We start from the raw sequence: 25,937 nt of genomic DNA on the forward strand, positions 1-25,937 counted from the left end.
GAGCTCCCAGGACAGGGTTATCAGCAGACAGATGACCACACAAATGGAGAGGCTGAGTGGGAATGGAGGACCAGAAGAGCCTTGTCGATCTCTAGGTACCATCACACTCCACCTGGTAAGCCCACACAGGACACAGAGGACGGCCCCAAGAGAGGAAGATTTCTTTGGTCAATTCAGAAGAGCTGAATATATAAATGGGCAATGGTCAGATCTTATATAAAACAGAATTCTAATCCACAGCCTCCGACAACCTGTCCTGAAAACCAACCCCTTATCTACAATAAGCAGCCAGCCTGGGACATCAGGAAGCTAAATAATAATTTCTGCAATAATTGACCCAAAATGGCCACAACTTATCAACAATTGACACCTTCCCTAATTTTTGTCCCTGCTTCCAACTTAGGACCCAACCAGAGAGAAGCAAACGGAGCACCCCTGGCCAATCACACAGGGTGCCCCAGTTCTACTTAGCTCTATTCCAGCTTCCCCAGGACATGGGGCACACCTCAGCCCTCCCTTTATTCCACTGCAAAGCTTTCCCACCCCTCTGCCAGCCTCTGGATCTCTGCCAAAATTCAAGTGATGGTGGCAGACTCCTTGCTAAACCAAGCTCAAAACAAATGGCCTTTGCCTTTTCAAATTTGGTTGGTCTTTATTTCCACAGCTCATCACGGAGGCCTCACAAGACCTGGCCTACACAACCTCACACCATGGACCCCCACCTCCAACCAGATGTGGTACCCACAGAGGGCTCCTGTGCCTTTCTGCTCATGGTGTGTGCAGTCCAAGAGGACACGGTTAAGTGGGGGCCAGGTCTCCATCTCTTTATAATGAGCTCCTTGGCTATTTCTTCTTTGGTTTGGTAGCCAGGTCTTGTCATTGATTTCCATTTGTTTGGCATCCTTGGTGGAATCAGGCCATTCCTTTTCATCCTTTTTGCTGTGTTTTGTGCTGGTTTGTTTTTTTGTTTTGTTTTGTTTTGTTTTGGGGGGGGGGGTGTTTGTTGTGCTCTATAAAGTGTTGTCTGTCACAGAGGAAGAAATCAGAGACCAGGACACAGGCACGGGCCCTAGAAACCTGTTGTGTCCACTAATCCCACAGACCCATGAGTTTGTGGTTCTCCCCCAACTGGCATCCACATGGACCAACTTCGCAGCAGGTTACCACTAAAACCAGATGAGGTTCTCCTGTGTCTCCAAAGACCAGCTTTGATCCAGAGAGCATTCCCCCTTTTCCCCCATCCTAACTGCCATTCAGGAGTCAGAGAAGGTGCTGATATCACAGCCGCCCTTTTGTCTCCTTATGTCAGTGGGAAAATTAAAGCTGATATTGGAGCCTGGGTGGCTCAGTTGGTTAAGCATCTGCCTTCAGCTCAGGTCGTGATCTCAGGGTCCTGGGATCGAGCCCCACATCAGGCTCCCTGCTCAGCAGGGATTTTGCTTCTCCCTCTTCCTCTTCCCCAACTTGTGCTCTCTTTCTCTCTCAAATAAATAAATAATAAAATCTTAAAAAAATAAAAACTTGAAATTGGAGACCTCCTATGATAACAGAACTTGGTATGAAAAATAGCCTTTTCACTGAACAGCAGTGCCCAGCAACAGTTTGAAAGGAATTTGGGACAAAAATGAGACCAGACCCAAAGTAAATGTGGGGCTCTGCAGAGAGACAGCTGGAGGGAGCCCCCCCACCCCCAGCCAACCACCTACTACAAGCATGCTTGCAGATATTGTACACAGAAGGGACACCTAGGAAAGAAAAACCAGGAAAAAGAAAAGTCATTTGAAATCACCGAGTGCTCAAGGATGGCAAAGGCACTCAATATCCTGCCAGGCCGTCAAACACTCTAGGTGAATGAACTTTAAATAGAGATGGTCCTCATCAATGCCTGCTGGACGCGAGCCACTCTCCACATGCAGCCCTGCCCCCTGTGCCCAGCCTCTGCCTCAGGCTAAACACACCACACAGGTGGTTGGTATTTCAAAGAAGCATAGGTTTTCCCAGTCTCCCAGTCTTTTTTTTTTTTTTTTTTTTTTTTTTATGATAGTTGCACAGAGAGATTGAGAGAGGCAGAGACACAGAGGGAGAAGCAGGCTCCATGCACCGGGAGCCCGATGTGGGATTCGATCCCGGGTCTCCAGGACCGCGCCCTGGGCCAAAGGCAGGCGCTAAACTGCTGCGCCACCCAGGGATCCCCCAGTCTCCCAGTCTTTACCTATAACCCTTGAGCCCTTGACTAAGAAACACACCTTCCTGCTCTGTGATACCACTCCTGCAAAATGTCATAGGCAGAGGGAATTGTGATACCAGAGGGACTACCACCTCTTTTGAGGTTCCAGAGGACTCCTCTATTCAGTCACAGAGGATCTGCTCTGCATATACCTTGCCCTCCTGTATTATACTGGATGCGGATCCCAGGCAAGGATCTTGACACTGTACCTGATAATATTCTACTCACAGAGGAACACCTGTGAACACCTGGGTGGCTCAGTGGTTGTGAACCCTGCCTTTGGCTCAGGGCGGGATCCCAGGGTTCTGGGATTGAGTCCCATATCGGGCTCCCCACAGAGAGCCTGCTGCTCCCTCTGCCTGTGTCTCTGCCTTTCTGGGTCTCTCATAAATAAATAAATAACATCTTTTTTTTTTTTTTTTTTTTTTTTTTTTACAAAAAGATGTTATTTATTTGAGAGAGAGAGGGACAGGGGGAGGGGGTGAGAGAACCCCAAGCAGACTCCACAGAGTGCAGAGCCCAATATGGAGCTCGACCCTGAAGCCACAAACTGAGACCAAGAGTTGGGAGGCTTAACCAACTATGCCACCCAGGTGCCCTAAGGAAATTTTATTTATTATTTTTTTAAAGATTTTATCCTTAAAATCTTTTATCTTTAAAACCTCAGGGATCCCTGGGTGGCGCAGCGGTTTGGCACCTGCCTTTGGCCCAGGGCGCGATCCTGGAGACCCGGGATCGAATCCCACGTCGGGCTCTCGGGGCATGGAGCCTGCTTCTCCCTCTGCCTAGGTCTCTCTCTCTCTCTCTCTCTCTCTCTCTCTCTGTGACTATCATAAAAAAATAAAATAAATAAAAATGATTTTATTTAAAAAAAAAAATCTCAGCGCATAATCACTCCCTGAGCCGAAGGCAGACCTGCAACCAATGAGCCACTCAGGTGTCTCCCCAAGCAACTTTTAAATGCACTTCTATTTCCCAGACAGGTGGCTAAAAGATTGTGGCCCACATCAAACAAGAAAATGTAGAAGCCAAAGGAGAAGCTCACATATCATTATGTCAGATAAGCTGCTTTAACCATATTCTGATCTTATCTTAGGCCTCAAAAGTTCCATCTCTGGAGGGTTCAAAGAAGCCATTATAAAACATCAATGTTAAGCCTCTGATTTTGAAAAAGATGAACAGAAAGAATGTCTGGTTGTACCCTTCACTCAGGTAACCTGTAGCATCATCAAGATGGCCATGTCTTGGTAGCAGGAAAGGATTTCAAATGGATATTAGCTAAGTTTCTCCATGAAACTATTAATCATGATAGGTTGGTTAGTATTTTAAATCAACATTGGTGGGAAAACTTTACTTATTTTTAAATATTTTATTTATTTATTAATGAGAGACACACAGAGAGGCAGAGGGAGAAGCAGGCTCCCCACAGGGAGCCCGATATGGGACTCGATCCTGGGACTCCATGATCACGCCCTGAGCTGAAGGCAGGTGCTAAACCACTGAACCACTCCAGCATCCCTTGATGGGAAAACTTTTAAAAAGAGAGCTGAGGTTGTTTTAAGGTCATGTGTCACCTGTCAGCAAAATAACCCTTGAGAGACCATGATGGCTGACATGGCCAGGAGTCAGGCCTCAAGGGCCTTTCGAACACCTTCAGATGGATTTTCTGCCACTGGCATCTTTCATGAGATTTAAATACGTTTCAGAATACTATACCTAGTTTCCAGATAGACTGAAGCATTTCCTTGCTGAAAAACTATAGCCCTTACCATCCCTAAAAAGCTGCTTGATTTTGCATTTCCAACCTGAGACATCCTAAATTTTACATCAAGTGACTGAGACCCACGCTTTATGGGAACCATATAAAAGAACCCTGTAGAATACTACCGCTTACTCAAAAACTATACTATACTGTCCTCATCACCCACAATCTTCTGGAAAAGTAGAAAGGTGCTCCCTTGGCCAAACGTACTCCCTACAGTCTTTGCGCACACTGGATACAACATATGGTTGGCTCCCTTGGGGATACATTGGTTATACCCTATGAACTAGGAACTTGAAAGGCTGTGTCTAGGGATTTCACCCCCATTACTGGACTGACCAGTGTGCAAAAGGTCACCAGGGTCCGACCACTAGCAGCTTAAGGCTGCCTTCCCACAACATCTTCGTAAATAGCTTCTTCACAATCTTTAGCCAGGAGATTTTATCTAGTGGAAAAGACAGCAGAGAAAAACTGCTCCTGAACTTCGTGGGAAGGGATTCTATCAGGAGGTATGGTGCTGGTTGGTTACATGTTACCCCAACTCTTGAAATGCTTCTGCACAGCCGCTTTCCCAGCGATGACTGCCATGATGGCCAACATCAAGAAACTCAAGATCTTGCAATATGATTGACTATGAAGATGATTTTATAATCCCAAGTGGTGAAGATCTGGCCCCTCTAGTTTTTCCTGAATTCCCTGAGTCTCTAGGTTTCCCTGAAAAAGAGACCGAGACACTGAATAGAGAAACAATGGCCACACCGTATGTGAAAATAGAACTATGACTCACTGCCTGCAGCAACATACCCAGGAAACCCCCTACCTATGATAAACAACCCAAAAGCCAGCCTGCTACACATCAGACTTGCCAGAAGCCAGACTATCTCTAGGGATACTCCAGGGAGCTCAATAATAACTTCTGTAACAGTTGAACCAGAATGGGCAGGACATGATCAAGGACAAACAGCTTCCTTAATTTTTGTGCCTGCTTCCAACTTAGGGCCAAGCAGAGAAAACCAAACCTGTACCCCTGACCAATCACACAAGATGCCCTGACTTCCTGCCCACCTCTTTCCTAGGCCACCAGTGTCCTCCAGGGTGCTCAAAACTCTTCCCTTGTCCCCACCACAAAGTTCTCCTACTCTTCTGCCTGCCCTGGGTCTCTGCCAAAACTCCAGCGATGTGGGGGCCACATCCCTTGTTGGAGCAAGCTCAAAATAAATGGCCTTTGCTTTTCCAACTTGGCTGGGTTTTGTTCATTTTCTCAGCTCATCTAGATCTGGGCAAGGGCAACGTAGCTAGACCAGACTTGTGCTTTAAGATGCAGGTAGACAGATTTGGTGCAAAGTTTACAGATCTGCTTCTTGATACCATTCGCCCCCATCACATGTTTCCAGAGAGATCAGCCCAACATTTAGATGAGTAAAGTTAATGGCCACTGGCCATTTCCATGAAAAACAAAAGCAAAAATATGTATTTTTATATATACATAAATGTATACGTATATGTATATATACATTTGTATATGTGTGTATATATGTACACAAATGTAAATATATATATAAATATATATATGGAGGCTTTCTGGACTTGAGAGAGAAAGCCTCCATTTACATAAATCCAGTGTTCCCAATCCATAGAAACTACAAGCTTATCCTAACCACCCTAAACAGAAAATAACCAGCTATCCCCAGGTGTAATTCTTAGATTTCCAGCAATTTCACTAGATACCATTTAAAAGATTTCTGTTCAACTCAACCTAGGAACCCCAAAACAGTAGGAGTAGGAGAATCTCGTAGGCAAGACCTAGGAATGTATTTGAAAAAGCCTCCCAGGGAATTAGGATGACCTTTATGATTTGCTGGAGCTGCCCATGAGAGCCTGTAGCATACTGATGCTCCTCTGAGCATCCTGGGTAGGTATACTGCATCCCCTGCCAATGGTGCCACAATATTAAAAACCAGTTAGTATTATGCACCTTTTTTTTCCTGGGAGAGGTGGGTGGCAGGGATTAACTACAATGTTCTCACAGAACCCTCATCGACTCAGAGTTCCCAACATTTTAAAAATTGAGATATAAGGCATGCCTGGGTGGCTCAGTGGTTGAGCCCCCTGCCTTAGGCTCAGGTCGCGATCCCAAGTCCAGGGATTGAGTCCAACATCGGGCTCCCTGCAGGAAGCCTGCTTCTCCCTCTGCCTGTGTCTCTGCCTCTCTCTCTCTCTCTCTGTGTGTCTCTCGTTAATAAATAAATAAAATCTTTAAATAATAAACTAAAACTGAGATACAACTGATATACTAGTTTCAAGTGTGTAACATCATGATTCAATATTTGTATATTCTATAAAATGATCACAGTAAATCTTGGTATCTTTCACCACAGACTTACAAGGTTCTTTTTCTGAGGATGAAGACTTTTAAGATCTACTCCCTTAGTAACCTTCAAACATGTGATATAGTATTATTAACTATAACCACTGTGCTGCACATTACACTCCCAAGACTTACTTTATAACTAGAAGTTTGTATCAGAGCATTTTTTAAAAAATTAATTTATTTAAGAGAGAGAGAGCATGACTAGAGGGGAGGGACAGAGAGAGAGGGAGAAGCAGGTTCCCCACTGAGCAGGGGCTCAATCCCAGGACCCTGGGATCATGACCTGAGCTAAAGGCAGACCTTAACTGACTGAACTACCCAGGCGTGGCATCTCCACAGCACTTCTTTTAAGTGATTCTTAACTCCCTCTACTTTGTACAAATCAGGTTTGCTTTTGTCAAATGAACAAGTGGGCCGGGCCTCATACAGCACTGGGACCACAGACAGATCCATATTTTTAAGTGGATTCCTCCAATATTTTTCTTAGCTATGCCAATGGCAAATCCAAAATATGAGTAATGCCAGAGACTCAGCTAAGTAATTTTCTGCACATGATTGATGAAAGTCCAGTGAACTTTGCATTGGCAACTCCATCCTTTGAACATCTCCAATATTTTTCATAAAATATTATTGAACTTGAGAACAACATGCAGCCTAATGGGATGGGAAGTTCACTCTAGGTATCAGATGACTTCTCACCACTCCGAGCCTGCCAAGTACTGATGGATAAAAATGAGCCACACTCAAGTCCATCACTACTTCACCCAAAGATAATGTATTTAGGTTTTAAGATAATCATTTATGAACTGCCCATGTATTCCAAATTATTATTTTAGAAACCAAAACTGGGCAGTCATTTGTTTCCGTACTTTCTCTTTGAAAGATTAGCTCTGTTAATTCCAGATCCTGTGGATTGAGTTCTTTCTTCCAAAGGTGGTAAGGTGATAAAGGGTCTCCCCCAGTACCCCTGTGCCTTCCTTCTGTGATGTTTATACACATCACACCCATACCCTTGTGGGGAGACCTGCAAGACACATGGCTTAAAAGGTCATAGCAGGAGGGCAGTAGAGGGTACAGAATGGCAATGAAGGTGATATCAAGAGCACAGCTCTAGGTGTTGTGTGGGCTCAGCCACAGGGCGTGGATGCTCTAGGATGTATACAGCCAGCATGCTACGTATGCTGTCAGAGGTTCTGAAGGATCACACCAAGGCTGACCCAGGGCTTCTTCTGACTCTCCCCGAATACTCCAGTATGGCCAGTTTATAATGGCCTCAACTAGTCCTAAAGCCTCACTCTCAGGGTCTCACCATCAAAGGGCTGTCACCAATGGACAGAACTACACCCCTGCTGTCACCAACTTCGAAGAAGTGACAACTTGATGACACAAGACAGGGAGAGGAGTAGAAAGGTCATCCTGCTCTGCTTGAGTAGGTCAGTGTAGAAGAGGGCTTGGCAGGGTAAAAGAGGCATGAACCTAGAGCCTTGGGCCCTGGCTACATCCTGCCCACTCCACTCCCTGCTCTTTCTGACAGGCAAGTACATAATGAATGTGCACAAGTTCCAAAGTTTCAGAGCCAAGTCACCAGAAGAAGCCTGCAGGTGCCAACAGTCATTTCTGGGGCCCAGGAGTAAAACAGATATGCCTTCCCCTGGGTAATACTTACCAATCACTCCCAGTTTGGTTGCAAACATCAGCGAAATCCCAACAGGGAGACCAATCACATAATACCCAATGGCATTGACAATGGCCCCAACCTTCTGGTTGCCAGTTCCCCGCAGAATGCCACCACTTGTGCACTGTAGGTAGATAACATTTATCAGTGAGAACACTGCTGAGGCTTCTCAAAGATTCCCAACCCTGAGCACTCCCCATCCCAGGGGACTCAGACTTAAAGTCCATCATCACATCATGTGCCAGTGTATTCTTGTCAAGCAAATATGCTAAAAATATTCAGCCTCACCTACCTGCCCCACCCCAATTGCTCTTTTCTCTTTTAATTTACCACCATCAGAAGAAACACACAGATCATAAAGGTGCTTGAAGGGAATAATTCCACCATACTTACAGCAAGACTTTCAAACAGATGGGAAACAGCAGAGATTGGAATCACCTGAGCCACTAGAACAATGATTTCTCTGTTAGGAAAAGAAAACACATAGTGATCAGGAGACAGACATGTGGGGGGAAAAAGCAGACTCTGATGCAGGGGATGGCATTTGGCTCAGGCATTCCAGCCAACAAGCCCAATTTGGGGACAATCCTCCCGTTGCTTGGCCCATAGGGAAAAACAACCCTACAATGCATCTCATGACTTTCAGAAGAAATATTCAGTCCATTTGGTCGATGGAGATAGTTAAATCAAATGATTAGGTGCTCCACTGCCCCCATAAAAAAATAAAACTTGGATTATAACACCATCCTTCTTTTAACATGATTCCACACCTTTCTCTCCGTGTGTCTGGATGAAGCATGCACAGCGGAGTGGTTAAGGTTCTCTGTGGAAGCAAGGTGGGCAAATTACAAAGGCCATAGATAACAGTTTACAGAATTCTCCTTGGTGCCTAAAAATAGTCCCTAACCTCTACAGCTAGAGACTTCGATTATGACGCCTACACTTGAAGAGAAATGAGAAAATGCTGCCACTAACCCAGTGAGGCAAAAATAAATAATAATAATAATAAAAATTCCATAATACTCCTGAGTGATTAACAAATGAAACCCAGAACATTGTCTGGCAATAAGTATTTGTTGAGTGAATTAAAAAAACAAGAAGTCCAGCACTGAACAAGATGATCTGTCCCCTCCCCTCTCCAAAAAAAAAAAAAAAAAAAAGACAGAACCACAGTTCTTCTTCAAATTCAATTTTATTTTTTGAATAGGTAACATATGCAATGGTTAACAGAAATCCAACAACATGAAAAAGATAACGAGAAAAATCTGACTTCCTCTCTGTTCCCAGCCCACCCATTACCACCTCCCCCAGATAAGGCAACAACCATTAGTATTGTCCATACTTACTTGTCCAGGACAGATACAAATGCATTCTCTTATCTTCTTCTAGTTTCTGTCATTTCATGTCCTGGCATTCTCTACATGATGTTCCGCAACTTGACTTTTCCACCTGATATATTATCTTCACTTTTATATTCTATCAAAAGGTGTTATCTTCTATATGCTGCTGAATTCTTTCCACTAATACCTTATTTTGGATTTTAAGATTGGTATTAATAAGTGAGACTGTTCTGCAACTTTTTTATGGTACAAACTTTGTCAGATTTTCGGTACAGATTTTCGGTTGTATTTTCTTTTTTCTGGTCTCTGCAACAGTTTGACAACACTGAATTATATTTTAAAGGTTTTATAAAATTCTCCTTTGAAGCTCCCAGGGATTAGTGCTTTTTGAGATTTTAAAATACATTTTTATTTCTTCTAAGGAAATCGTTTTCCAAGGTACATTTTGGTACATTATTTTCCTAGAAGATTTTTTATTCCTTCCAGATTTTTTTTTAATTTCCTCACAAGGGACGCCTGGGTGGTTCAGTGGTTGAGTGCCTGCCTTTGGCTCAGGGAGTGATCCTGGAGTCCCTGGATTGAGTCCCGCATCGGGCTCCCTGCATGGAGCCTGTGTCTCTGCCTCTCTCTCTCTCTCTGTGTCTCTCATGAATAAATGAATAAAATATTTTAAAATTTTTATTAAAATAATAATAATAATAATACTTTACTCACAAGTCATGCAAACTAGTCTCTCATGGCTTAAAAAAAATTGTTTCTTTTTCAAATATTCCCCTCCTCTTACTTTGTGTTGAGGAGCTCTCTCCGCTTTTTCCTCTTTGATTAGGTTAGGTGTCTGTGTGTTGTTAGAATTTGCATCACCAATTCTACCAGTTTTAGCTGATCCCGACCAGCTCATAAATAATTTGATATTGTGATTATTCTGTCCCCCTAATATCATCAAAGATATGGTTTGCGGGCCTTTTGTTTTTCCAAGCGTTTGCCTGCCTTGCATGGTTTCTGGAAGGAGACAGACTCAGGATCAAACACCTGCCATGTTCCTACTAACACCATCAGCACGGGATACAAGCCTGATGATGTTAATTCTGATTCCTTTGCAAGAAAACCAGAATGATTTCTGGTTGCCTTTCCACTCACTCTGAAGTGAGAAACACTTAGACATTGTATTTCCCCACAGTGAAATGGCTGAGGCTGAAAGAGGACAACCCAACACCAGAAGTCAAAAGACAGGGGCGCCTAGGTGGCTCAGCTGGTTGAGCATCAGAGTCTTGGTTTCGGCTCAGGTTGTGATGTCAAGGTTGTGAGATCGAGCCCTGTGTTGGGCTCAGTGCTAAATACAGAGTGCTGGAGATTCTCTCTCCCTCTCTCTCTGCCCCTCCCACTCATTCTCTCTCTCAAATAAATATGTACACTTTTAAACAAAAGAAAAGGTCAAAAGACAAATACCTAAAGAGTGGACTATGAGGCAGTTCTGTCCACCACTTGCTTTTTAAATCCATGAAGGAAAAGTTAATTTTACATTTTATAATTGTTGATAAAAGAATCCCAAATCAGAGGTTTCCTTGCAATATATGCACATAGCCAAAACACACCAGCCATCCTCACTGATGAAAGCAACCAATCCCAGGCACCTGGGTAGCTCAGCGGTTGAGGTCTGCCTTTGGCTCATGTCATGATCCTGGAGTCCTGGGGTCAAGTCCCACATCAAGCTCCCTACAGGGAGCCTGCTTCTCCCTCTACCTGTCTCTGCCCCTCTCTCTGTGTCTCTCATGAAAAAATAAATAAAATCTTAAAAAAAAAAAAAAAAAGGCAACCAATCAATCCAAACCCGCAAACCACAGAGCGGACCGGACCCATCCCTTACAAGAGTTCTTCTCAATAATCAGCCTGATAATGTGAATTTTTGAGACAACTCATTAGGGAGAGCTTAACTTCAATTTGATTTGATGAGTGTATTACACAACTTGTACACGCCAGGCACTTAGGCAGATTCTGAGATACTAAATAATTCTTGTCATTGGAAACAAAATCATTAACTGGAAATGTAATTAATGGTACCCAAAAAGGGTTTCCTTAAGATACACGTATATCCTGATCACTAGTAGCATATATTACTCCCTGTGCCCAATACACTGGCATTCTAGATGATAAATTGCCTCCTATAGCTAATCAGTTCTTCCCAGGTAACATCAGTGGGTTTCTCTGTTCTCCATGTTCACATCTTGCAAATGGCTTGGTGACCCTCCACAGTGCAGCACTCCCAGGAAGCCCAGCGCGAAATCACCTACCTAACCATTTCATTACCGTAGATTTCACATTTCAAGAAAATCTCTGCACTCACCGGTCGGTAGTGAAAATGAACCCCACGAGATCCTTACAGCCTAACATCACGACACAAAAGGTTACAGCAAAGAATCCTAGAGGTAAAAATGGCAGAGAGACAGCACAGTGAGAAAGGAGGGGACGGGAAGCTGGGCTTCCCATGCCAAGACCGCTCAGGTGAGTCACAGACTGGAGAGTCTAAGCACCTGTGACCAGCAGGGCGACAGCTGAGGACTTCTTGGCCTGCTCGATGTTTCCAGCACCCAATGCATTCCCTACTCGGACGCTGGCGGCCATGCTGAAACCTGAAGGTATCTAAAATGAAAAGAGAAAAAATAATGAAAAAAGAAGCATACAATAATGAAAAGGAAAGAAAGAGCAGAAGCCGAGAAGCAGCCCTGCCTCTTGGCTCAACCTAGTAGATCCTGCAGCACACCTTGGTAAAACTCAGCACTACAAGTTCTAATTGCTAATCCGCAATTGCTAATCTCCAATATTCCTTCTGTTGAGCTGGGTGCCCCCAAGGCTAATGTGAGACTGCATTACTCACTGGGCTTTTGTGCATGGCTTCTGAAATGGGAGGATCCTGTATGACCACATTCTTCCTTCAGCATATGTGAAGATGAATGGACTGCCAGGAGTCCAAGCTAAGTCTGTTCTGAAAGACCATCAATGGATCAAGTTTAAAAGTCAGAATCCTAGGGGCACCTGGGTGGCTCAGTGGTTGAGCATCTGCCTTCGGCTCAAATCATGATCCCGGGTCCTGGGATAGAGTCCTGCCATCAGGCTCCCTGCAAGGAGCCTGATTCTCCCTCTGCCTATGTCTTTGCCTCTGTGTCTTTCATTAATAAATAAATAAAATCTTACAAAAAAAAAATCCTAAAACGGTGGCCTCCCCGCTCCTTCCCCAAAATGTTGGGTTAAAGGAACTTAAGAACAGAAAGATATGTATCAGGCTGATAGCAGGCTAGCTCGCGGCGGGGGGGGCGGGGGGCAAGGAGGGGCAGGATTAGAAACATGGTGCTAAAGCAGATCCAGAAAGGCAAAATGGCATTGTGGTTAGGAATGGGAATTTTGAAGCTCCACCGCCTGGGTTCAAGTCCTGGCTAAGCCACTTATCAGCTGTATGACCCTCAGCAAATTACTCACCCTCTCTTGCCCACAGTTATTTTGTCAGTGAATAGGAACTTGTAACAGAGCCTACCTCCTAGGGTTACAGTGGGGATTTGATGAGTCCATATATGCTAGCTGCTGAGAACAATGCCTCACGTGTAGTAATTATTCAATAGAAATCAGTCACTACTAGTAGCTATAAATTTACCACTTGAGAAATTAGTATTAATTTAAAAAAAAAAGTCATCACCCTTTGAAACATGAATCTTGCCTTATGGGCAGGACTACAGAAATCTCACCGATCTGAGACCCTACAAGACTGAGTCCCTGCCTGGAAACTCACCAGTGGGAGCCAACAGCTCCCCAACCAATTATTTATCAATTACAAAGGGCTTTAAAGAGAGTAACTCAGTGATGGAGAAACCCAGGAGACACCACCTCAACCAAGAAATCAGTTAATATCACCAGTCATGGAACAAATCCGTATCACCTGCCTCCTGACCGAACTTGCCAGAAGCACACAGGGACCCATCTGTAGTATTCCTGCCAAAAATGCATGCAGATTCAAACTACTCACAAGGAAGTGTCAGCTATGACAACTCGAGGGAAGTCTGTGTAAAGTGGCCCCTGTACTTCAAAAACGTCAAGGTCAAGAAAGAATGGCTGGGGATATGTTCCAGATTAAAGGGCACTAAAGAAGCGTAACACGTTAGGAGCGCCTGGGTGGCTCAGGTGGTGGAGCCTCAGAATCTTAGTTTTAGCTCAGGTCATGGGATGGGGCGGGGAACCCAGCCCACCCCCCTACCACTGTCGGCTCTGCACCCAGCATTGAGTTTGCTGGAGGTTCTCTTCCTCTGCCCCTCCCCTTGCTTACACACATTCTCTCTCAAATAATTAAATCTTTAAAAAAACAAAGCAGCTGCATAACACTTTAGTTCCAGGAGAAAAATCATTTTAAAGGACATTATCAGAACAGATAATATTTGAATAGAGATTATAGAGGTAATGGATACATAGATTAATCAATAGCACAAGGGAATGGGGCAAAATATAAACAGCTGAGGAAGAGAAGTAAAGGGTATAAATCCCTCCTCTGATTAAAAAAATACAAATGTAGGGATCCCTGGGTGGCACAGCAGTTTGGCGCCTGCCTTTGGCCCAGGGCGCGATCCTGGAGACCCGGGATCGAATCCCACGTCGGGCTCCCAGTGCATGGAGCCTGCTTCTCCCTCTGCCTGTGTCTCTGCCTCTCTATCTCTCTCTGTGACTATCATAAATAAATAAAAATTAAAAAAAATACAAATGTAAATTCTCATAAGCCTATTGGAAAGCATATATCAATATATGCAAAAGACTTAAAACTGAGGGCATCTAGGTGGCTCAGCTGGCTAAGTATCTGCCTTTGGCTCGGGTCATGACCCCAGGGTCCTGGGATCAGACTCCCACAGGGAGTCTGCTTCTCCCTCTCCCTCTCCCTCTCCCCCTGCTTGTGCTCTTTCTCTCTCAAATAACTAAATAAAATCTTTAAAAAACAAAGACTTAATAACTGTAATTAAATTTCCATTTTAGGAATTTATCCTAAAGAAACAATCAGGTAGGGATGAATGCCTGAGTGGCTCAATGGTTGAGCGTCTGCCTTTAACCCAGGACGTGATCCTGGGGTCCTGGGATTGAGTCCCGCATCAGGCTCCCCTCAGGAAGCCTGCTTCTCCCTCTGCCTGTGTCTCTGCCTCTCTCTGTCTCTCTCATGAATAAATAAATAGAATCTTAAAAAAGAAAGAAAGAAACAAGTATATAAAGATACTTTGTCCTCAAGCATCTCTGAAGTAGTGTTCATAATTTTGAAACATTAGAAAATAAATATTCTCCAAGAGACTGAAAAATTATGTGCGCAGTGATACAACTGGTAAGCATTTTGATTCGGATATAGTTACTGAACTTACTGGAATTTAAAAAGGATATAAAATATCAAGTGTTGAAGTGACAAATATAGGTTTAAAAATTCTGCTGAGAACAGAATGAAAGCAAAAACAAAAAGCATAGGTCCTCAAGAGAATGATTCTTAAAAAAAAAAAAAAAAAAAAGGAAATACGGGGGTGCCTGGACAGCACAGTTCAGCATCTGACTCTTAGTTTTGGATCTGGCCTGATCTTGAGGTCTTGAGATTGAGCCCCATGCTCAGCATGGAGTCTGCCTGAGATTCTCTCTCCCTCTTCCCCACCCCTCTCACCACCACCCCCAACCCCACGTTCTCTAAAATCAATCTTTTAAAAAATAGGAAAGACATGTTTTATATAAATTTTTAACATAACCAACCTCAAGGCAGGGCAGGGGGATTCTAAGCATTAACACCACAAACCATGACAAAGCACATATGCCAGCTTCTGTCCCCTTCGGCTTACAATTTTCCCTTTCTGAAGTGGCACTTGCTAGAGATGAAAGCCCTTCAGAATTTCCAGTTGCTGCTTTCAATGAAACAAAGTTAAAGGAAAGCCTCTAACAACTGGGATTCTTCTCTGGCACATCAAAATCTGCTTCTTTTCCAAGGCTGGATAATATTCCATCGTACACACAGACCACCAGCTGCTTTTCCGTCTGTTGATGGTCACTTGAGTTCTTTCACCTTTTGGCTATCACGAATAACGCTGCTGTGGGCTTGGATACAAGTATCTGCTAGAGACCCTGCTTCCCTGTCTTTGGGGTCTAACCTAGGAGTGATCGATCACATTGAGCTTAAGAACCATCAGACCCAGGCAGGAATAGAACTTGGGGAGACATGAGGAGCTAGGCTCCTCTTGCCATGCGCCCAGGGCCATCGCCCTTTGTGCCCCCACCTGTCCCCAAGGCCTTTGTGTTTGACAACTGGAAAAGCTTCTTCATGTTTGGCCAGTGTGGCAATCAAAGCCAATCATTCAGATCTGAATCGCGCTAAGACGTGTATGACCAGCGCTGAACAATTCATTCTTCCCAACTCCCCTCAGCTCACAGGCAAGACCCCATCATTCCAAATGGACCCTCCCTGGTTCTGGGATGAAATTTTATTTTCACAAATCATTTTAAAAACTACTCACATGGGATGCCTGGGTGGCTTAGCAGTTGAGCATCTGCCTTCGGCTCAGGGCATGATCCCGGTCTGGGGATCAAGTCCCACATTGGGCTCCCATGAGGAGCCTGCTTCTCCATCTACCTATGTCTCTTCCTGTCTCTGTGTGTCTCATGAATAAATAAATAAAATCTTTACAAAAAAAAAAAAAACCCTACTCATGTGATAAATGCCTATGGTCATTCCTGGGACTTTTTTTTTTCAAGGGGAACACCTAGCACCTCCCCATGACTGGCTCCCACTCACTCACCATGTATAAAATGACAGTCAGTTCATACACGACAGACTGGGCTCCCAGCTCCACCATGCCGAGGATACCTGGTAGAGAGAGGCAGCTGACACTGTGTTCCTGGAAGGGGCCCATGTTCACAGCAGCCATCACCACCTGTCCCCACACTGACCACTCAGTAAGCTCCCAATCTCGTAGGCCCACCACTCCATGCACAGCATGAGCATGCTGGGGATGGCCAGGTTGAAAAAGGAGGCCCAGTCCTGTAGACACTCAAGGGACCACCCTGCAGTGGGGACACAGAAGTATTAACACCATGAGTGGTTGGGTTGGACGTCAACCCAACACAAAACCCATGTCCAACATGGAAGACAGATGGCAGTCTTTACCTCCCCACGTAGCTTCATGCAGTTTCCCCGAAATGATGTAATGGAAGAGGACCAGTGCCAGGGTGAACTGGGAAATCATATTTGCCAGCGCTGACCCCCTGGGAAGAACGGTCCCAGTGAGGGGAGGACCCCGTCTTCCATCCTGCTGGGAACTCTGCAGAAGCCCTAAACACATCTTCTTCCCGGAGCAGCCTCACTCTCCACCCCAGACAGTATATTCCAGTGTGGCCCAGGGAGAGGACCACATATGGATGCCTCACCAGGTCTAGGTCTCCCCCACCCCAACCCTCCCATCCCTCTCTGGAAAAGCCACATGCAGGTCATTCCTTTCCCCATCCCAAGAATCAGCTGGACTCACATCACCCCAAGATACAGCTGATAAATAAACAGATAGTTGATGACGGCATTGACAAGGTTGGCTGCTACTCCGGTTAGGATCTGGGGCAGGACAATTCCCTGAAATGAGAGACCACACCCCACGCTGGAGACCAAGCAGCAGGACTGCTGCCTTCTCCCCATACACGCATGCGTGGCAAGCCGCCGTTGACGACCTACCTGGATGTCCATGTCACTGCTCCTACCTTCCTGCCTCCTACCCTCTCCTCCTCCCAGGGGCGTGAAGCACGCAGCTCTGGCCACGGGGACACAGGCAGGAGATGAGAAGGCAGCGGAGAGGCAGGAAGACAGGTGGCTCACCTCCCAGAGTGCAAGGACTGGTGGGGACAGGGTATAAACCAGTCCCCTTCCACACGGGACAGTGGGTGAAAAGCTCAGCACTTTCTCGACCGAACGGAAAGTTCAGTGACCTAAGAAAATCTAAGATGACCTCACGAGGCTGGAGTGGGAGGACGACTCCATCACACCTGGCTCTGCTCAGACGTACAGAGCAGAACAGTCCAGGCCGCCTGGCATCTCAGCCTAAGACGGCAGGCGGAGGACACAAATGACCCGGGCTGGGGAGGCACCAAGCTGCCCACTGGGCATCCTCAACCATCAAGCATCAGGGACAGAGGTGCAGATGTGACAAAGCCAGCTGTGACGCTCACAGGAAGTGCTCCTACTTCTCCCAGCTGCCAACTGTCACCCCGGCCCCATCTCTGAACGACTGCTGCTTTTTCACTCTCTGAGAAAGCCGGCTCTCTGAAATCAGACCATGTGACATCTTGCTGTTTGCAGTCGTATCAACAAACACAAAAGCTCCCTCTCATCTGGGGGACTGCCGACACTTTCTCACTCACACACACACACACACACACACACCCCAAAAGCAGCCTCAATTTCTGACCTGGGGACAGAGCTTCCCGTGGATTTCTGGACACGGCAATCTACATCTATCTGAGCTCCCCAAGGAAGGAAGACTTGGTCCACGTGGCAGGGCAGACCTGGCACTGATCCCTTTCCTGCTTTGCCCTGAGCCGATGCTGAAACAAGCCTTCCCCTGGCTTGTCTGCCTGCTTGTTATACCCGAACTCCATCCTTCATGGTCATATGCTAACTCTTCCCTATGTCAGGTGAGAACCAGACTACTCTAATCTCCGCCATGCTCCGGCTGGCACACCTGCCATGCTGTGCGTCTGTCTGATGGTCTCGGTAGTCCTGGGCTCAGGATATCGGCCGAACCGCTTATGTGGGTCACTTGACCCTGCTTCGTTTTTACCCACAAAGGTAGGTGACCACCCATTCCTTTTGGGTAGAAGGTAAAAGCAGCAGTGTGGGGTTGGCCCAGGTAAGGATGGGCAGCGGGGAGACTCCATAAGAAGCTACTGAGGCATCGAAGAAGTAGGAGAAAGAATGAGAGAGGAAATGAGGTAAGGGGGATGGAGGGAGGACAAGCAGGACCTACAGGACTATCACTGATGGGCTGGGGGAGCAAAGGAAAAGATCGAGACCCACGTGAGAACAGGTTACCTAAAGAGGAGATGTGCGAGGCTGCTAACAGGGAACAGAGGCAAGTGGAGACGCAGGCCTGGGGGATGAGAAGGTCAAGTGTGCAACGTTCACAGGCCTCCCACAGGCAGCAGGGCAAGACCGGTGGTTAGAGCTGTAAATCAGGAGCTATGCACACACACATGATTGAAACCAAAAATATGCAAGAGATGGCTTCCTGCAGAGGAAAGTCAGCAGAAGCCGGATGGGGTCACCTTCTCTAACCCCCCCCCCACTAAAAGTCTAGGCAGCACCCTGCCCATTTCATCAGGGCCCTTCCCACCCTCTCCAATTGTGGTAATGGTGCCCCCACACCAGCCGCTTCCCTTGTGCCCCACATTCACAACTGGGCCGGGCCCCAAGACGAAGCTGGGTTACATGCAATGCCTCACTCTCCCACCCATCCCTCCGGTCACTGGGTTCATTTCATTCTATAGGATCCACTCTGGCATTGTGTCTCCCGTTGCTCCTATAGGACATCCTCTCCTGGCACAGAACTGCAGCATCTTTTGTTTAGACCAGCTCCGAAAGGCCCCTCTCCTCCCCTGGCCATCCACTGGTTTCCCACCAACTGAAATCTGCAGCAGAGAACAAATGCAAGGTCCCTGCACATGCAGAACCTGGGCTGGCCCATCCCCCTGATTCTGTCCTCAGCTGGGTCCCTCTACCCACATCATGGCCTCCGCGTTCCCACCCCTTGGTGACCAAAACACTTCGGTTTGCTGTGTGTTCTCTCAAACCCAGGTCATGCTTCTTGGCCTCTCTGAGCTCCAGGCTCCTCCTTCTAGGTCTTTCCTTGTCCCTCAGAGAATAAGAGAGAGGGATGAAGATTTAAAATGTTCCACACACAGGGTAGTATCTTAAACTTAATAACACTATATAGATGATGGAAAATCTCCTTCTCTTGTTCCCTCCCTGTGCCCCGGAGAGCCTGCCTGTGCGGCCATGACCCACTGCCCGGAACCCTCATTTACCTGGATTCATCTGGAAGAAAGTCCATAGTTCTACAAACTCTAACACCTAATTCCATACCTGAGCCAGGGCAGCTGTCTCAGGTTTTTTGGCTGTTGCTGTTAAGTCACGTGTGGAGTTCTAACTGACATGAGGTATCATCACAACATGGGCCTTCACACCCCACGGAGGAGAGTCGGGCCTTTCAGACCCATCTGAGCTCAGAGGTTGGCTCCCTGGAGCCTGACAGGCACTTTCTGCGGGGCACACAGGCACACACCCTTCTTTCCAGGGAGCTAGGTAACACCACAGTGCTAACTCTGTCCTGCCAATGACAATATTTCCGAGGAGGAACAGGATAAGAATTTTCCAGAGCCAATAATAATGTATCCTTTCCTTGATTTCACTTCATAAACCTGTCCACACCAAAGTCCTATGCGTACAACCCAGGGAAATGTAACTTCAGTGGCTCCTGGGAGGTGACCTTCTCCACCCTGTGTATTTTCAGGGCCCCCCATCACCAGAAGGCATCGACTCCCATGAGCACTTCACCCCCTCAAAAGAAAAAAGAGAGTCTGCATTACCTGGTTGAGCAAATATTTAGCTTGTAATGCATAAAGAAAAGTTGCCTAGAAGAGAACAAGAGATGAATGTTAACATTTTGGCCTTGCCACATAGCAGTGAGCTGGGAGCCACGGCTTGGCTGCCCTCTGCTCCCATATAGGGCTGCAGAGGCATGCCATCTCGGGGGGGGGGGGGGGGGCGGCGAAGGGCAAGTTGTCTGGGGCCAGAGTGTTCCAAACATCTCTTTTATGGACAAGCGTGATCCAAGTGACCCTAGGGTCTGAGAGAGCGGTTTCCTTGAGTGCATGGCAAAGATTCTTCTGGGGCTTGGCTGTAAAGGAGGTCCCTGGGCAAACCCTAGGGGAAGCACCCCTCTTACAGACTAGGCAACTGTCCTACTTGGAAGAATAATAAAAGAATATTCAACTTTAAAGGCTTCAGGATAAGGATGCCTGAGTGGCTGAGTGGTTGAGCATCTGCCCTCGGCTCAGGGCATGATCCCCGGGTCCCGGGATCGAGTTCCACATTGGACTCCCCGCAAAGAGCCTGCTTCTCCCTTTGCTTATGTCTTTGCCTCTCTCTGTGTCTCATGAATAAAAAAATAAAATCTTTAAAAAAATTTTCAGGATAAATTAAGACCACAATGCCAATTAGGAGAGTACATGGCTATTTTTAAGAACTCAATTTTATCCATCTAAATTCATATGTTGAAGCCATAACCCTCAACATGACTAGTATTTGGTGAAAGTTTTTAAAGAGGTGATTAAGGGGTGGCCTAGGGAGCTCAGTCAGTTAAACATCTGCCTTCAGCTCAGAGTTCCTGGGATTGAGCCCCACATCAGGCTCCCTGCTCAGTGGGGAGCCTACTCCCTTGTCCCTCCCCCTGCTCATGTGCTCTCTCTCATAAGTAAATAAAATCTTTTTAAAAGTAAGTTATTTAAATAAAGTGGTGATTAAATTAAAATGAGGCCATCAGGGTGGGCCCTAATCCAATAGGATTGGTGTCATTATAAGACAAGACACACCAGGGCTGCACACACTCAGAGAGAGGCAGCAAGGAGGCGACCATCTACAAGCCATAGAGAAAGGTCTCCCAAGGATAACAACCCTACCACATTCTGAGTTTGACTTTCCAGATTCCCCTAGTGTGAGAAAAATCGATTTCTGTTGCTTGAGCCACCCAATCTGTGGTATTTTGTTACGGCAGCTCACCATCCAACTGAATAAAATGAGCTTTAATTGTTCATTGACCACGCACTACTGTGTCCACCATGAACACACATGGAAGGCTCTGTGTGGTCATGCTTAACAAGGAAAAAAACTAGAAGTTCAGAGTGAGGCCCTAAGGCGTTCTGAGATGGGGAAGAATTTACCACCATACAAAAAAAAGTCTGAACTTCTTTTTTGTGGATGATCCCAGAGGTCCCTCCAGCTGTAGGAGTTCAGGACAGTGGCCTCCTAGACTTGCCTTGTGACACGGGTGTTTCTTGAGGGGGACAGATGTTCATGTCTCTCGTGGGCATAATTAAAGCCACACTTCTTGAAGGAGCCAACATCACATGATCACATGTGTGAGTCATAGAAGACTGACCCAACGCCCTGAGCTTACAGGTATCTCAACTGCCTTCTACCAGTGAATCTCAAGAGAGGGACCTTGTAACCCTTCAAAACTTACGGGAAGAGCTGGAATGAAGACCATGACATAATCCTGGGTAAGCCTATATAATAAAAAGAAAAAAAAAAGGTGGCAGGGGTCTCCATTTCTTTTTTTGGGGGGAGGGGGTCTCCATTTCAAGGGAAGGGAAGGGAGGATAAACTAACACCGCCTTGCCTGTTCTGCCTCTTTCTGGATTCATTGGGATAAAGTGCTGGAGCAAATGTGAGACAGGACACATAGATCTTATCATCTCATAACCCAGATTACCTCCCTTGGTTCTTCCAAACCTTTAGGTCTAGGACACGGTTTTTCAAACTCAGCTCTACAGCCAGATAGTGCTCTGCTGTGCATCGAAAGATGCTTCACAGTATCTCTGGCTGCTCCCAGCAGCAAAGCTCCCATACTAGTTCTGATAACCAGAAATGCCTCCCAACATTGCCAAACATCCCCTAGATTCACAGCCACTGCTCTGGGAACAAGAACTGATTTTAAGCGTCTTTGTTAACCAAACCAGCAGATCTCAAACTTGGCAGCACATTAGAATCACCTAGGGGAACTCTGAAATGCATGGATGCTCATGCCGCACCCCAGGCCAATTAAAGCAGAATGCTGAGAGTGGAGAGGGACCAGTTATGGGTGGGTTTTAAGACCACCCAGGTGATTTTAAGGTCAACCAGGACCAAGAACCACAATACCACGAACAAACACAAGAAGCAGGATCCCTAGGTGGCTCAGTGGTTTAGCGCCTGCCTTTGGCCCAGGGTGCAATCCTGGAGTCCTGGGATCGAGTCCCGTGTGGGGGACCCTGCATGGAGCCTGCTTCTCCCTCTGCCTGTGTCTCTGCCTCTCTCTCTCTCTCTCTCTCTCTCTCTCTCTCTCTAGGTCTATCATGAATAAATCAATCTTAAAAAACATACACACACACACACTAAGCTACTATCTCAAGTGGAAGGTGTTTGCAAATCTTGTTTCTCTCAAAACTTTCTACCCTGAAGTCACTCAAATGAGGAGGGGACCAGATCTTAGGTGCCAGGGGTGGAAAGCCTTATGGCCTGCCAGAAAGCAGCTAGGGAACACCTGACCCCTTCTCTGGTGTGTGGCCTTGTCCCTGGCCTTTGAAATTCCCAGAGGCTGAAACTGGATGGGACTTTTCTGCCAAGATAGATGCAATCCCACCACAGCATGGGCCCATCTTACTTGGACACGGCCGGGTCCTGCCTGAAGAGCAGCAGGATAGTCTCGGTGTTGAGGAAGAGCGCCCAGCAGGGGAAACAGCAGAGGAGCAGCACCAGTATGCCCCTCTGCAGGATGACCCCCACATGCTTCAAGTTCTGGCTCCCGTACGTCTGGGTGCACACAGACGAGACAGATCCGTTAGCAGAGAAATGGCACCCCCTTCTCTAGGTGAAATGGCCACCCCAAAGCCTTCAATAACAATTCATAAAGATGGTCCTAGGACTTTGCCACATTCTTTAGGTACCAGTGGTTGTCAGACAAGGCTGCCTGTTAGGATCACCTGAAGGACATTTTTAAAACACTGATGCCACACAAATATAATCTGGATTTAACAGGTCCAGGTTGGGTGCCCAGATACCAGTCAGTTTTAAAATCTCCTCATGAGACCCCTGGGACCTCATGAGACCTCTGCAGGATCTTGGGCCCCACCCCCAACCCAGTGAAGCAGAAACTCTGGGGTAGGGCTAGCAGTGTGCCCAAGCCAGCTCCTACAGGCTTCCAAAAGCCAAACCCTACATGTCTGTCCCCAGGGCCATGTTCAGGGACATCTGAGTGGTTAACTTGAGACTAGCCATAAGAGAAAGTAGTTACCTGGTCATTCAATGTTTACCAGCATGCCACTGGCAGGAGTCCACCAGACTGTTTTAACAAGCCCCCCGCCCCGGGTGCTCAGATGGGCACTCAAGTTGGAAAGGCACGGAACTGTGCCAAACTCAACGATATGAAAAGCGGAGAGAGGGGCCTGTACAAAATGTCCCGTTTGGTCAAAAGGTAGCATAAGGCAGCTATACAGATAAACACTGCTTCACAAGCCTGCAAGGCATCCGGCCACCTTTCAAATAAGTGGAAATGATGGCTGACAAAATGACAGCAGGGCTTGCTGTCGGGGATTCCTCCCTCTGGGTGCAAAACCCTCCCTTGCAGCTGGTGGGGACCTCCCAGCTCCACTCACGAGAAGATGTCCAGGGTCACTTGTGAGGGTCACCTGGAGCTTCCATTTACCTGGGACATGAGGGTGTCACAAGCAGAAGATAAGCCGAAGCCCACCGAGACACCAGTGACATTGATAATCTGAAAGAAACACAAGAAGGCAAAATGGAGTGAAACGAAGACAGGAAGACAATTCTCTGTCCGCACTGATCAGAGGCAGCTGCGTGCCTCCGGCAAGCCTCCCAAATCAGCCTACTCAACTCTTGTTCTCCCCTGGAACCCCTGCACAAATCCACTGGGCCTGTTTAATCAAAGGATGTGCACAAGTTTAAAGACAAAAAATATTTCACCAGAGATTATAACCAAACCTTTTTCTTTCACAAGTCCTAAGCATTTTGATCCCATTTCAGAGGAACTTGAATCTTCCTTAAGGGGAATGCAACATAGCACAGTAGCAGTTCTAGATAAATCCACTTGCTGAAGACCCAGGATGGCCTGTTACAGTATCTCGAAGGACTCTAGGGGCTCTGAATCAGGCCTCTGAAGTCAAGGCCAGAGCGCTTCCAAGTGTAGTTCTCTTGACCAGGGTCACCAACTAAACCCTTGGGTTCCTGAAACTTTGGGGAGCCCAGGGCAGCATCCCCAACACCAGGGTATGGCATCATAGGATGTCTGGAACCTGCTATGTCCACCTGAGTCTGCAGGGACTAGGCTCACCCTAAAGCACTAACTTTCCTACACTTCCTTGGCTCTCTTAAAGAGAATCTGCCAGAGGCTTGCTGAATGCATTTCTTCCCCCAGATTTCCAAACATTAAAGCCCCAAAAGGAATGAAGCCTGGGGTTGCCCATGTTGCTCCCTGAAAGCAACACAATCCATATATACCTGGAGCCAATTCAAGGTAGTCTAGCACAGCTCATAGATAGCAAACGCCAATGGCTAGAGGGCCCAGGCAGGTAAGAATGTGTGCCTTAGTAGGGCAGCAGTAAGGAGGGATGGGAGAGGCTGAAAAGAACAGGGACACACACCTGCTGAAAGCTGCTGCCTCCATCTTCCCCGAAACACCTAGCTGGCCACCCCAAACAAGCTGGCAGGGCCAGTTAGCCATGCATAGCCAGTCAGCCCCTGGCGGAGGTCAATGACAGCTCTCTTTGGTTTGGAGGATTCACACCTAGGATACAGAGAGGATCTGGGGATCCTCCCAATTTTAGGTTTAGACACTAGGATCCAGGATTTCATCTTCTAGTTCTATATCATGGAGATGGAACTGAGGGGGCAAGGGCCAGAGCTCCATGGATTACAAATTCACTGATGTGAGAGACAGAATAAGCATCCTCCAAAGAGGTCCCGCCTTAATCCCCGGAACCTGGAAAATGTGGGGTTACCTAGCAGAGGGGAATTACTGTTGCAAACAGAAATAAGGTGACAGCCCAACGCACACCTTGTTTTTTAGCCCAGCGAAACCCACTTGAGACTTCTGACCTCCAGCGCCGTAAGTTAACAAATTGTGCTGTTTTAAGCCATTAAAGAGTGGTACTTTTTAAGAGCAGCCCGAGGAAACTCAGACAGCTTTCAGAAATGTGTGTTAGCAAGTCCCATACGTACCGCAATCGCAAGGGTGACAGAGTCCAGCTCCAGCTTCCCCAGGTGGCCACAGAACACAGAGCTTACGAAACTGATCAGAAACACCATCAACTGGGCCAAGAACTTGGAAGAGACAGAAAAGGAACTTCAGGTAAGTGCCAACCCTCACAATGGGAGGACAGCGCAAGGCCGGGGGTGGGAGGGGGCAAATCTACTCCACAGTCAGAAGTAAAGAAACCAGGGGTGCCAGGGTGGTGCAGTTGGTTGGAGTGTCAAGACTCCTGGTTTCAGATTGTGATCTTAGGGTCGTGAGATCGAGCCCTGCGTCGGGCCCCAGGCTCAGTACAGAGATTCCCTCTCCCTCTGTGCCTTCCACTCATGCTCTTTTTCTCTTTCAAATAAACAGATAAATCTTTCAAAAAAAAAAAAGTAAAGAAAAATCCATTAGTGAGCCTCTGCCAACTTTCACAGGCAAATGTGCAACTTCTGGTAGGCTTCTTAGAGAATATTAATTAAAATGTTCATTTGCAACCATTATCAGCATCCCATTTTTTAAGGC

The 25,937-nt window shown here is 46.6% G+C and overlaps 1 protein-coding gene across 3 annotated transcripts in view; it reads right to left on the minus strand.

Annotated features, from left to right (window-relative positions):
* SLC47A1 (solute carrier family 47 member 1) overlaps nt 1-25,937 on the minus strand; it is a 36,521-nt gene that overhangs the window by 4,346 nt on the left and 6,238 nt on the right. For all 3 annotated transcript variants that reach the window (XR_005359584.1, XM_038537050.1, XM_038537051.1), the window contains exons 2-14: nt 25,400-25,501; nt 23,868-23,936; nt 22,827-22,975; nt 21,648-21,690; nt 19,993-20,037; nt 16,890-16,987; nt 16,532-16,629; nt 16,315-16,428; nt 16,164-16,231; nt 11,904-12,012; nt 11,717-11,792; nt 8,429-8,498; nt 8,027-8,159 (exon numbers count right to left, since the gene is read on the minus strand). Coding sequence is in view for 2 of the 3 variants with exons in the window: in XM_038537050.1 (XP_038392978.1) it covers nt 8,027-8,159; nt 8,429-8,498; nt 11,717-11,792; nt 11,904-12,012; nt 16,164-16,231; nt 16,315-16,428; nt 16,532-16,629; nt 16,890-16,987; nt 19,993-20,037; nt 21,648-21,690; nt 22,827-22,975; nt 23,868-23,936; nt 25,400-25,501 (1,174 nt within the window). In the remaining variant the exon portion in view is untranslated. The remainder of the gene's footprint in view (nt 1-8,026; nt 8,160-8,428; nt 8,499-11,716; nt 11,793-11,903; nt 12,013-16,163; nt 16,232-16,314; nt 16,429-16,531; nt 16,630-16,889; nt 16,988-19,992; nt 20,038-21,647; nt 21,691-22,826; nt 22,976-23,867; nt 23,937-25,399; nt 25,502-25,937) is intronic.

This window comes from Canis lupus, chromosome 5 (genome assembly GCF_011100685.1).
Source record: "Canis lupus familiaris isolate Mischka breed German Shepherd chromosome 5, alternate assembly UU_Cfam_GSD_1.0, whole genome shotgun sequence".
NCBI lineage: Eukaryota > Metazoa > Chordata > Mammalia > Carnivora > Canidae > Canis > Canis lupus.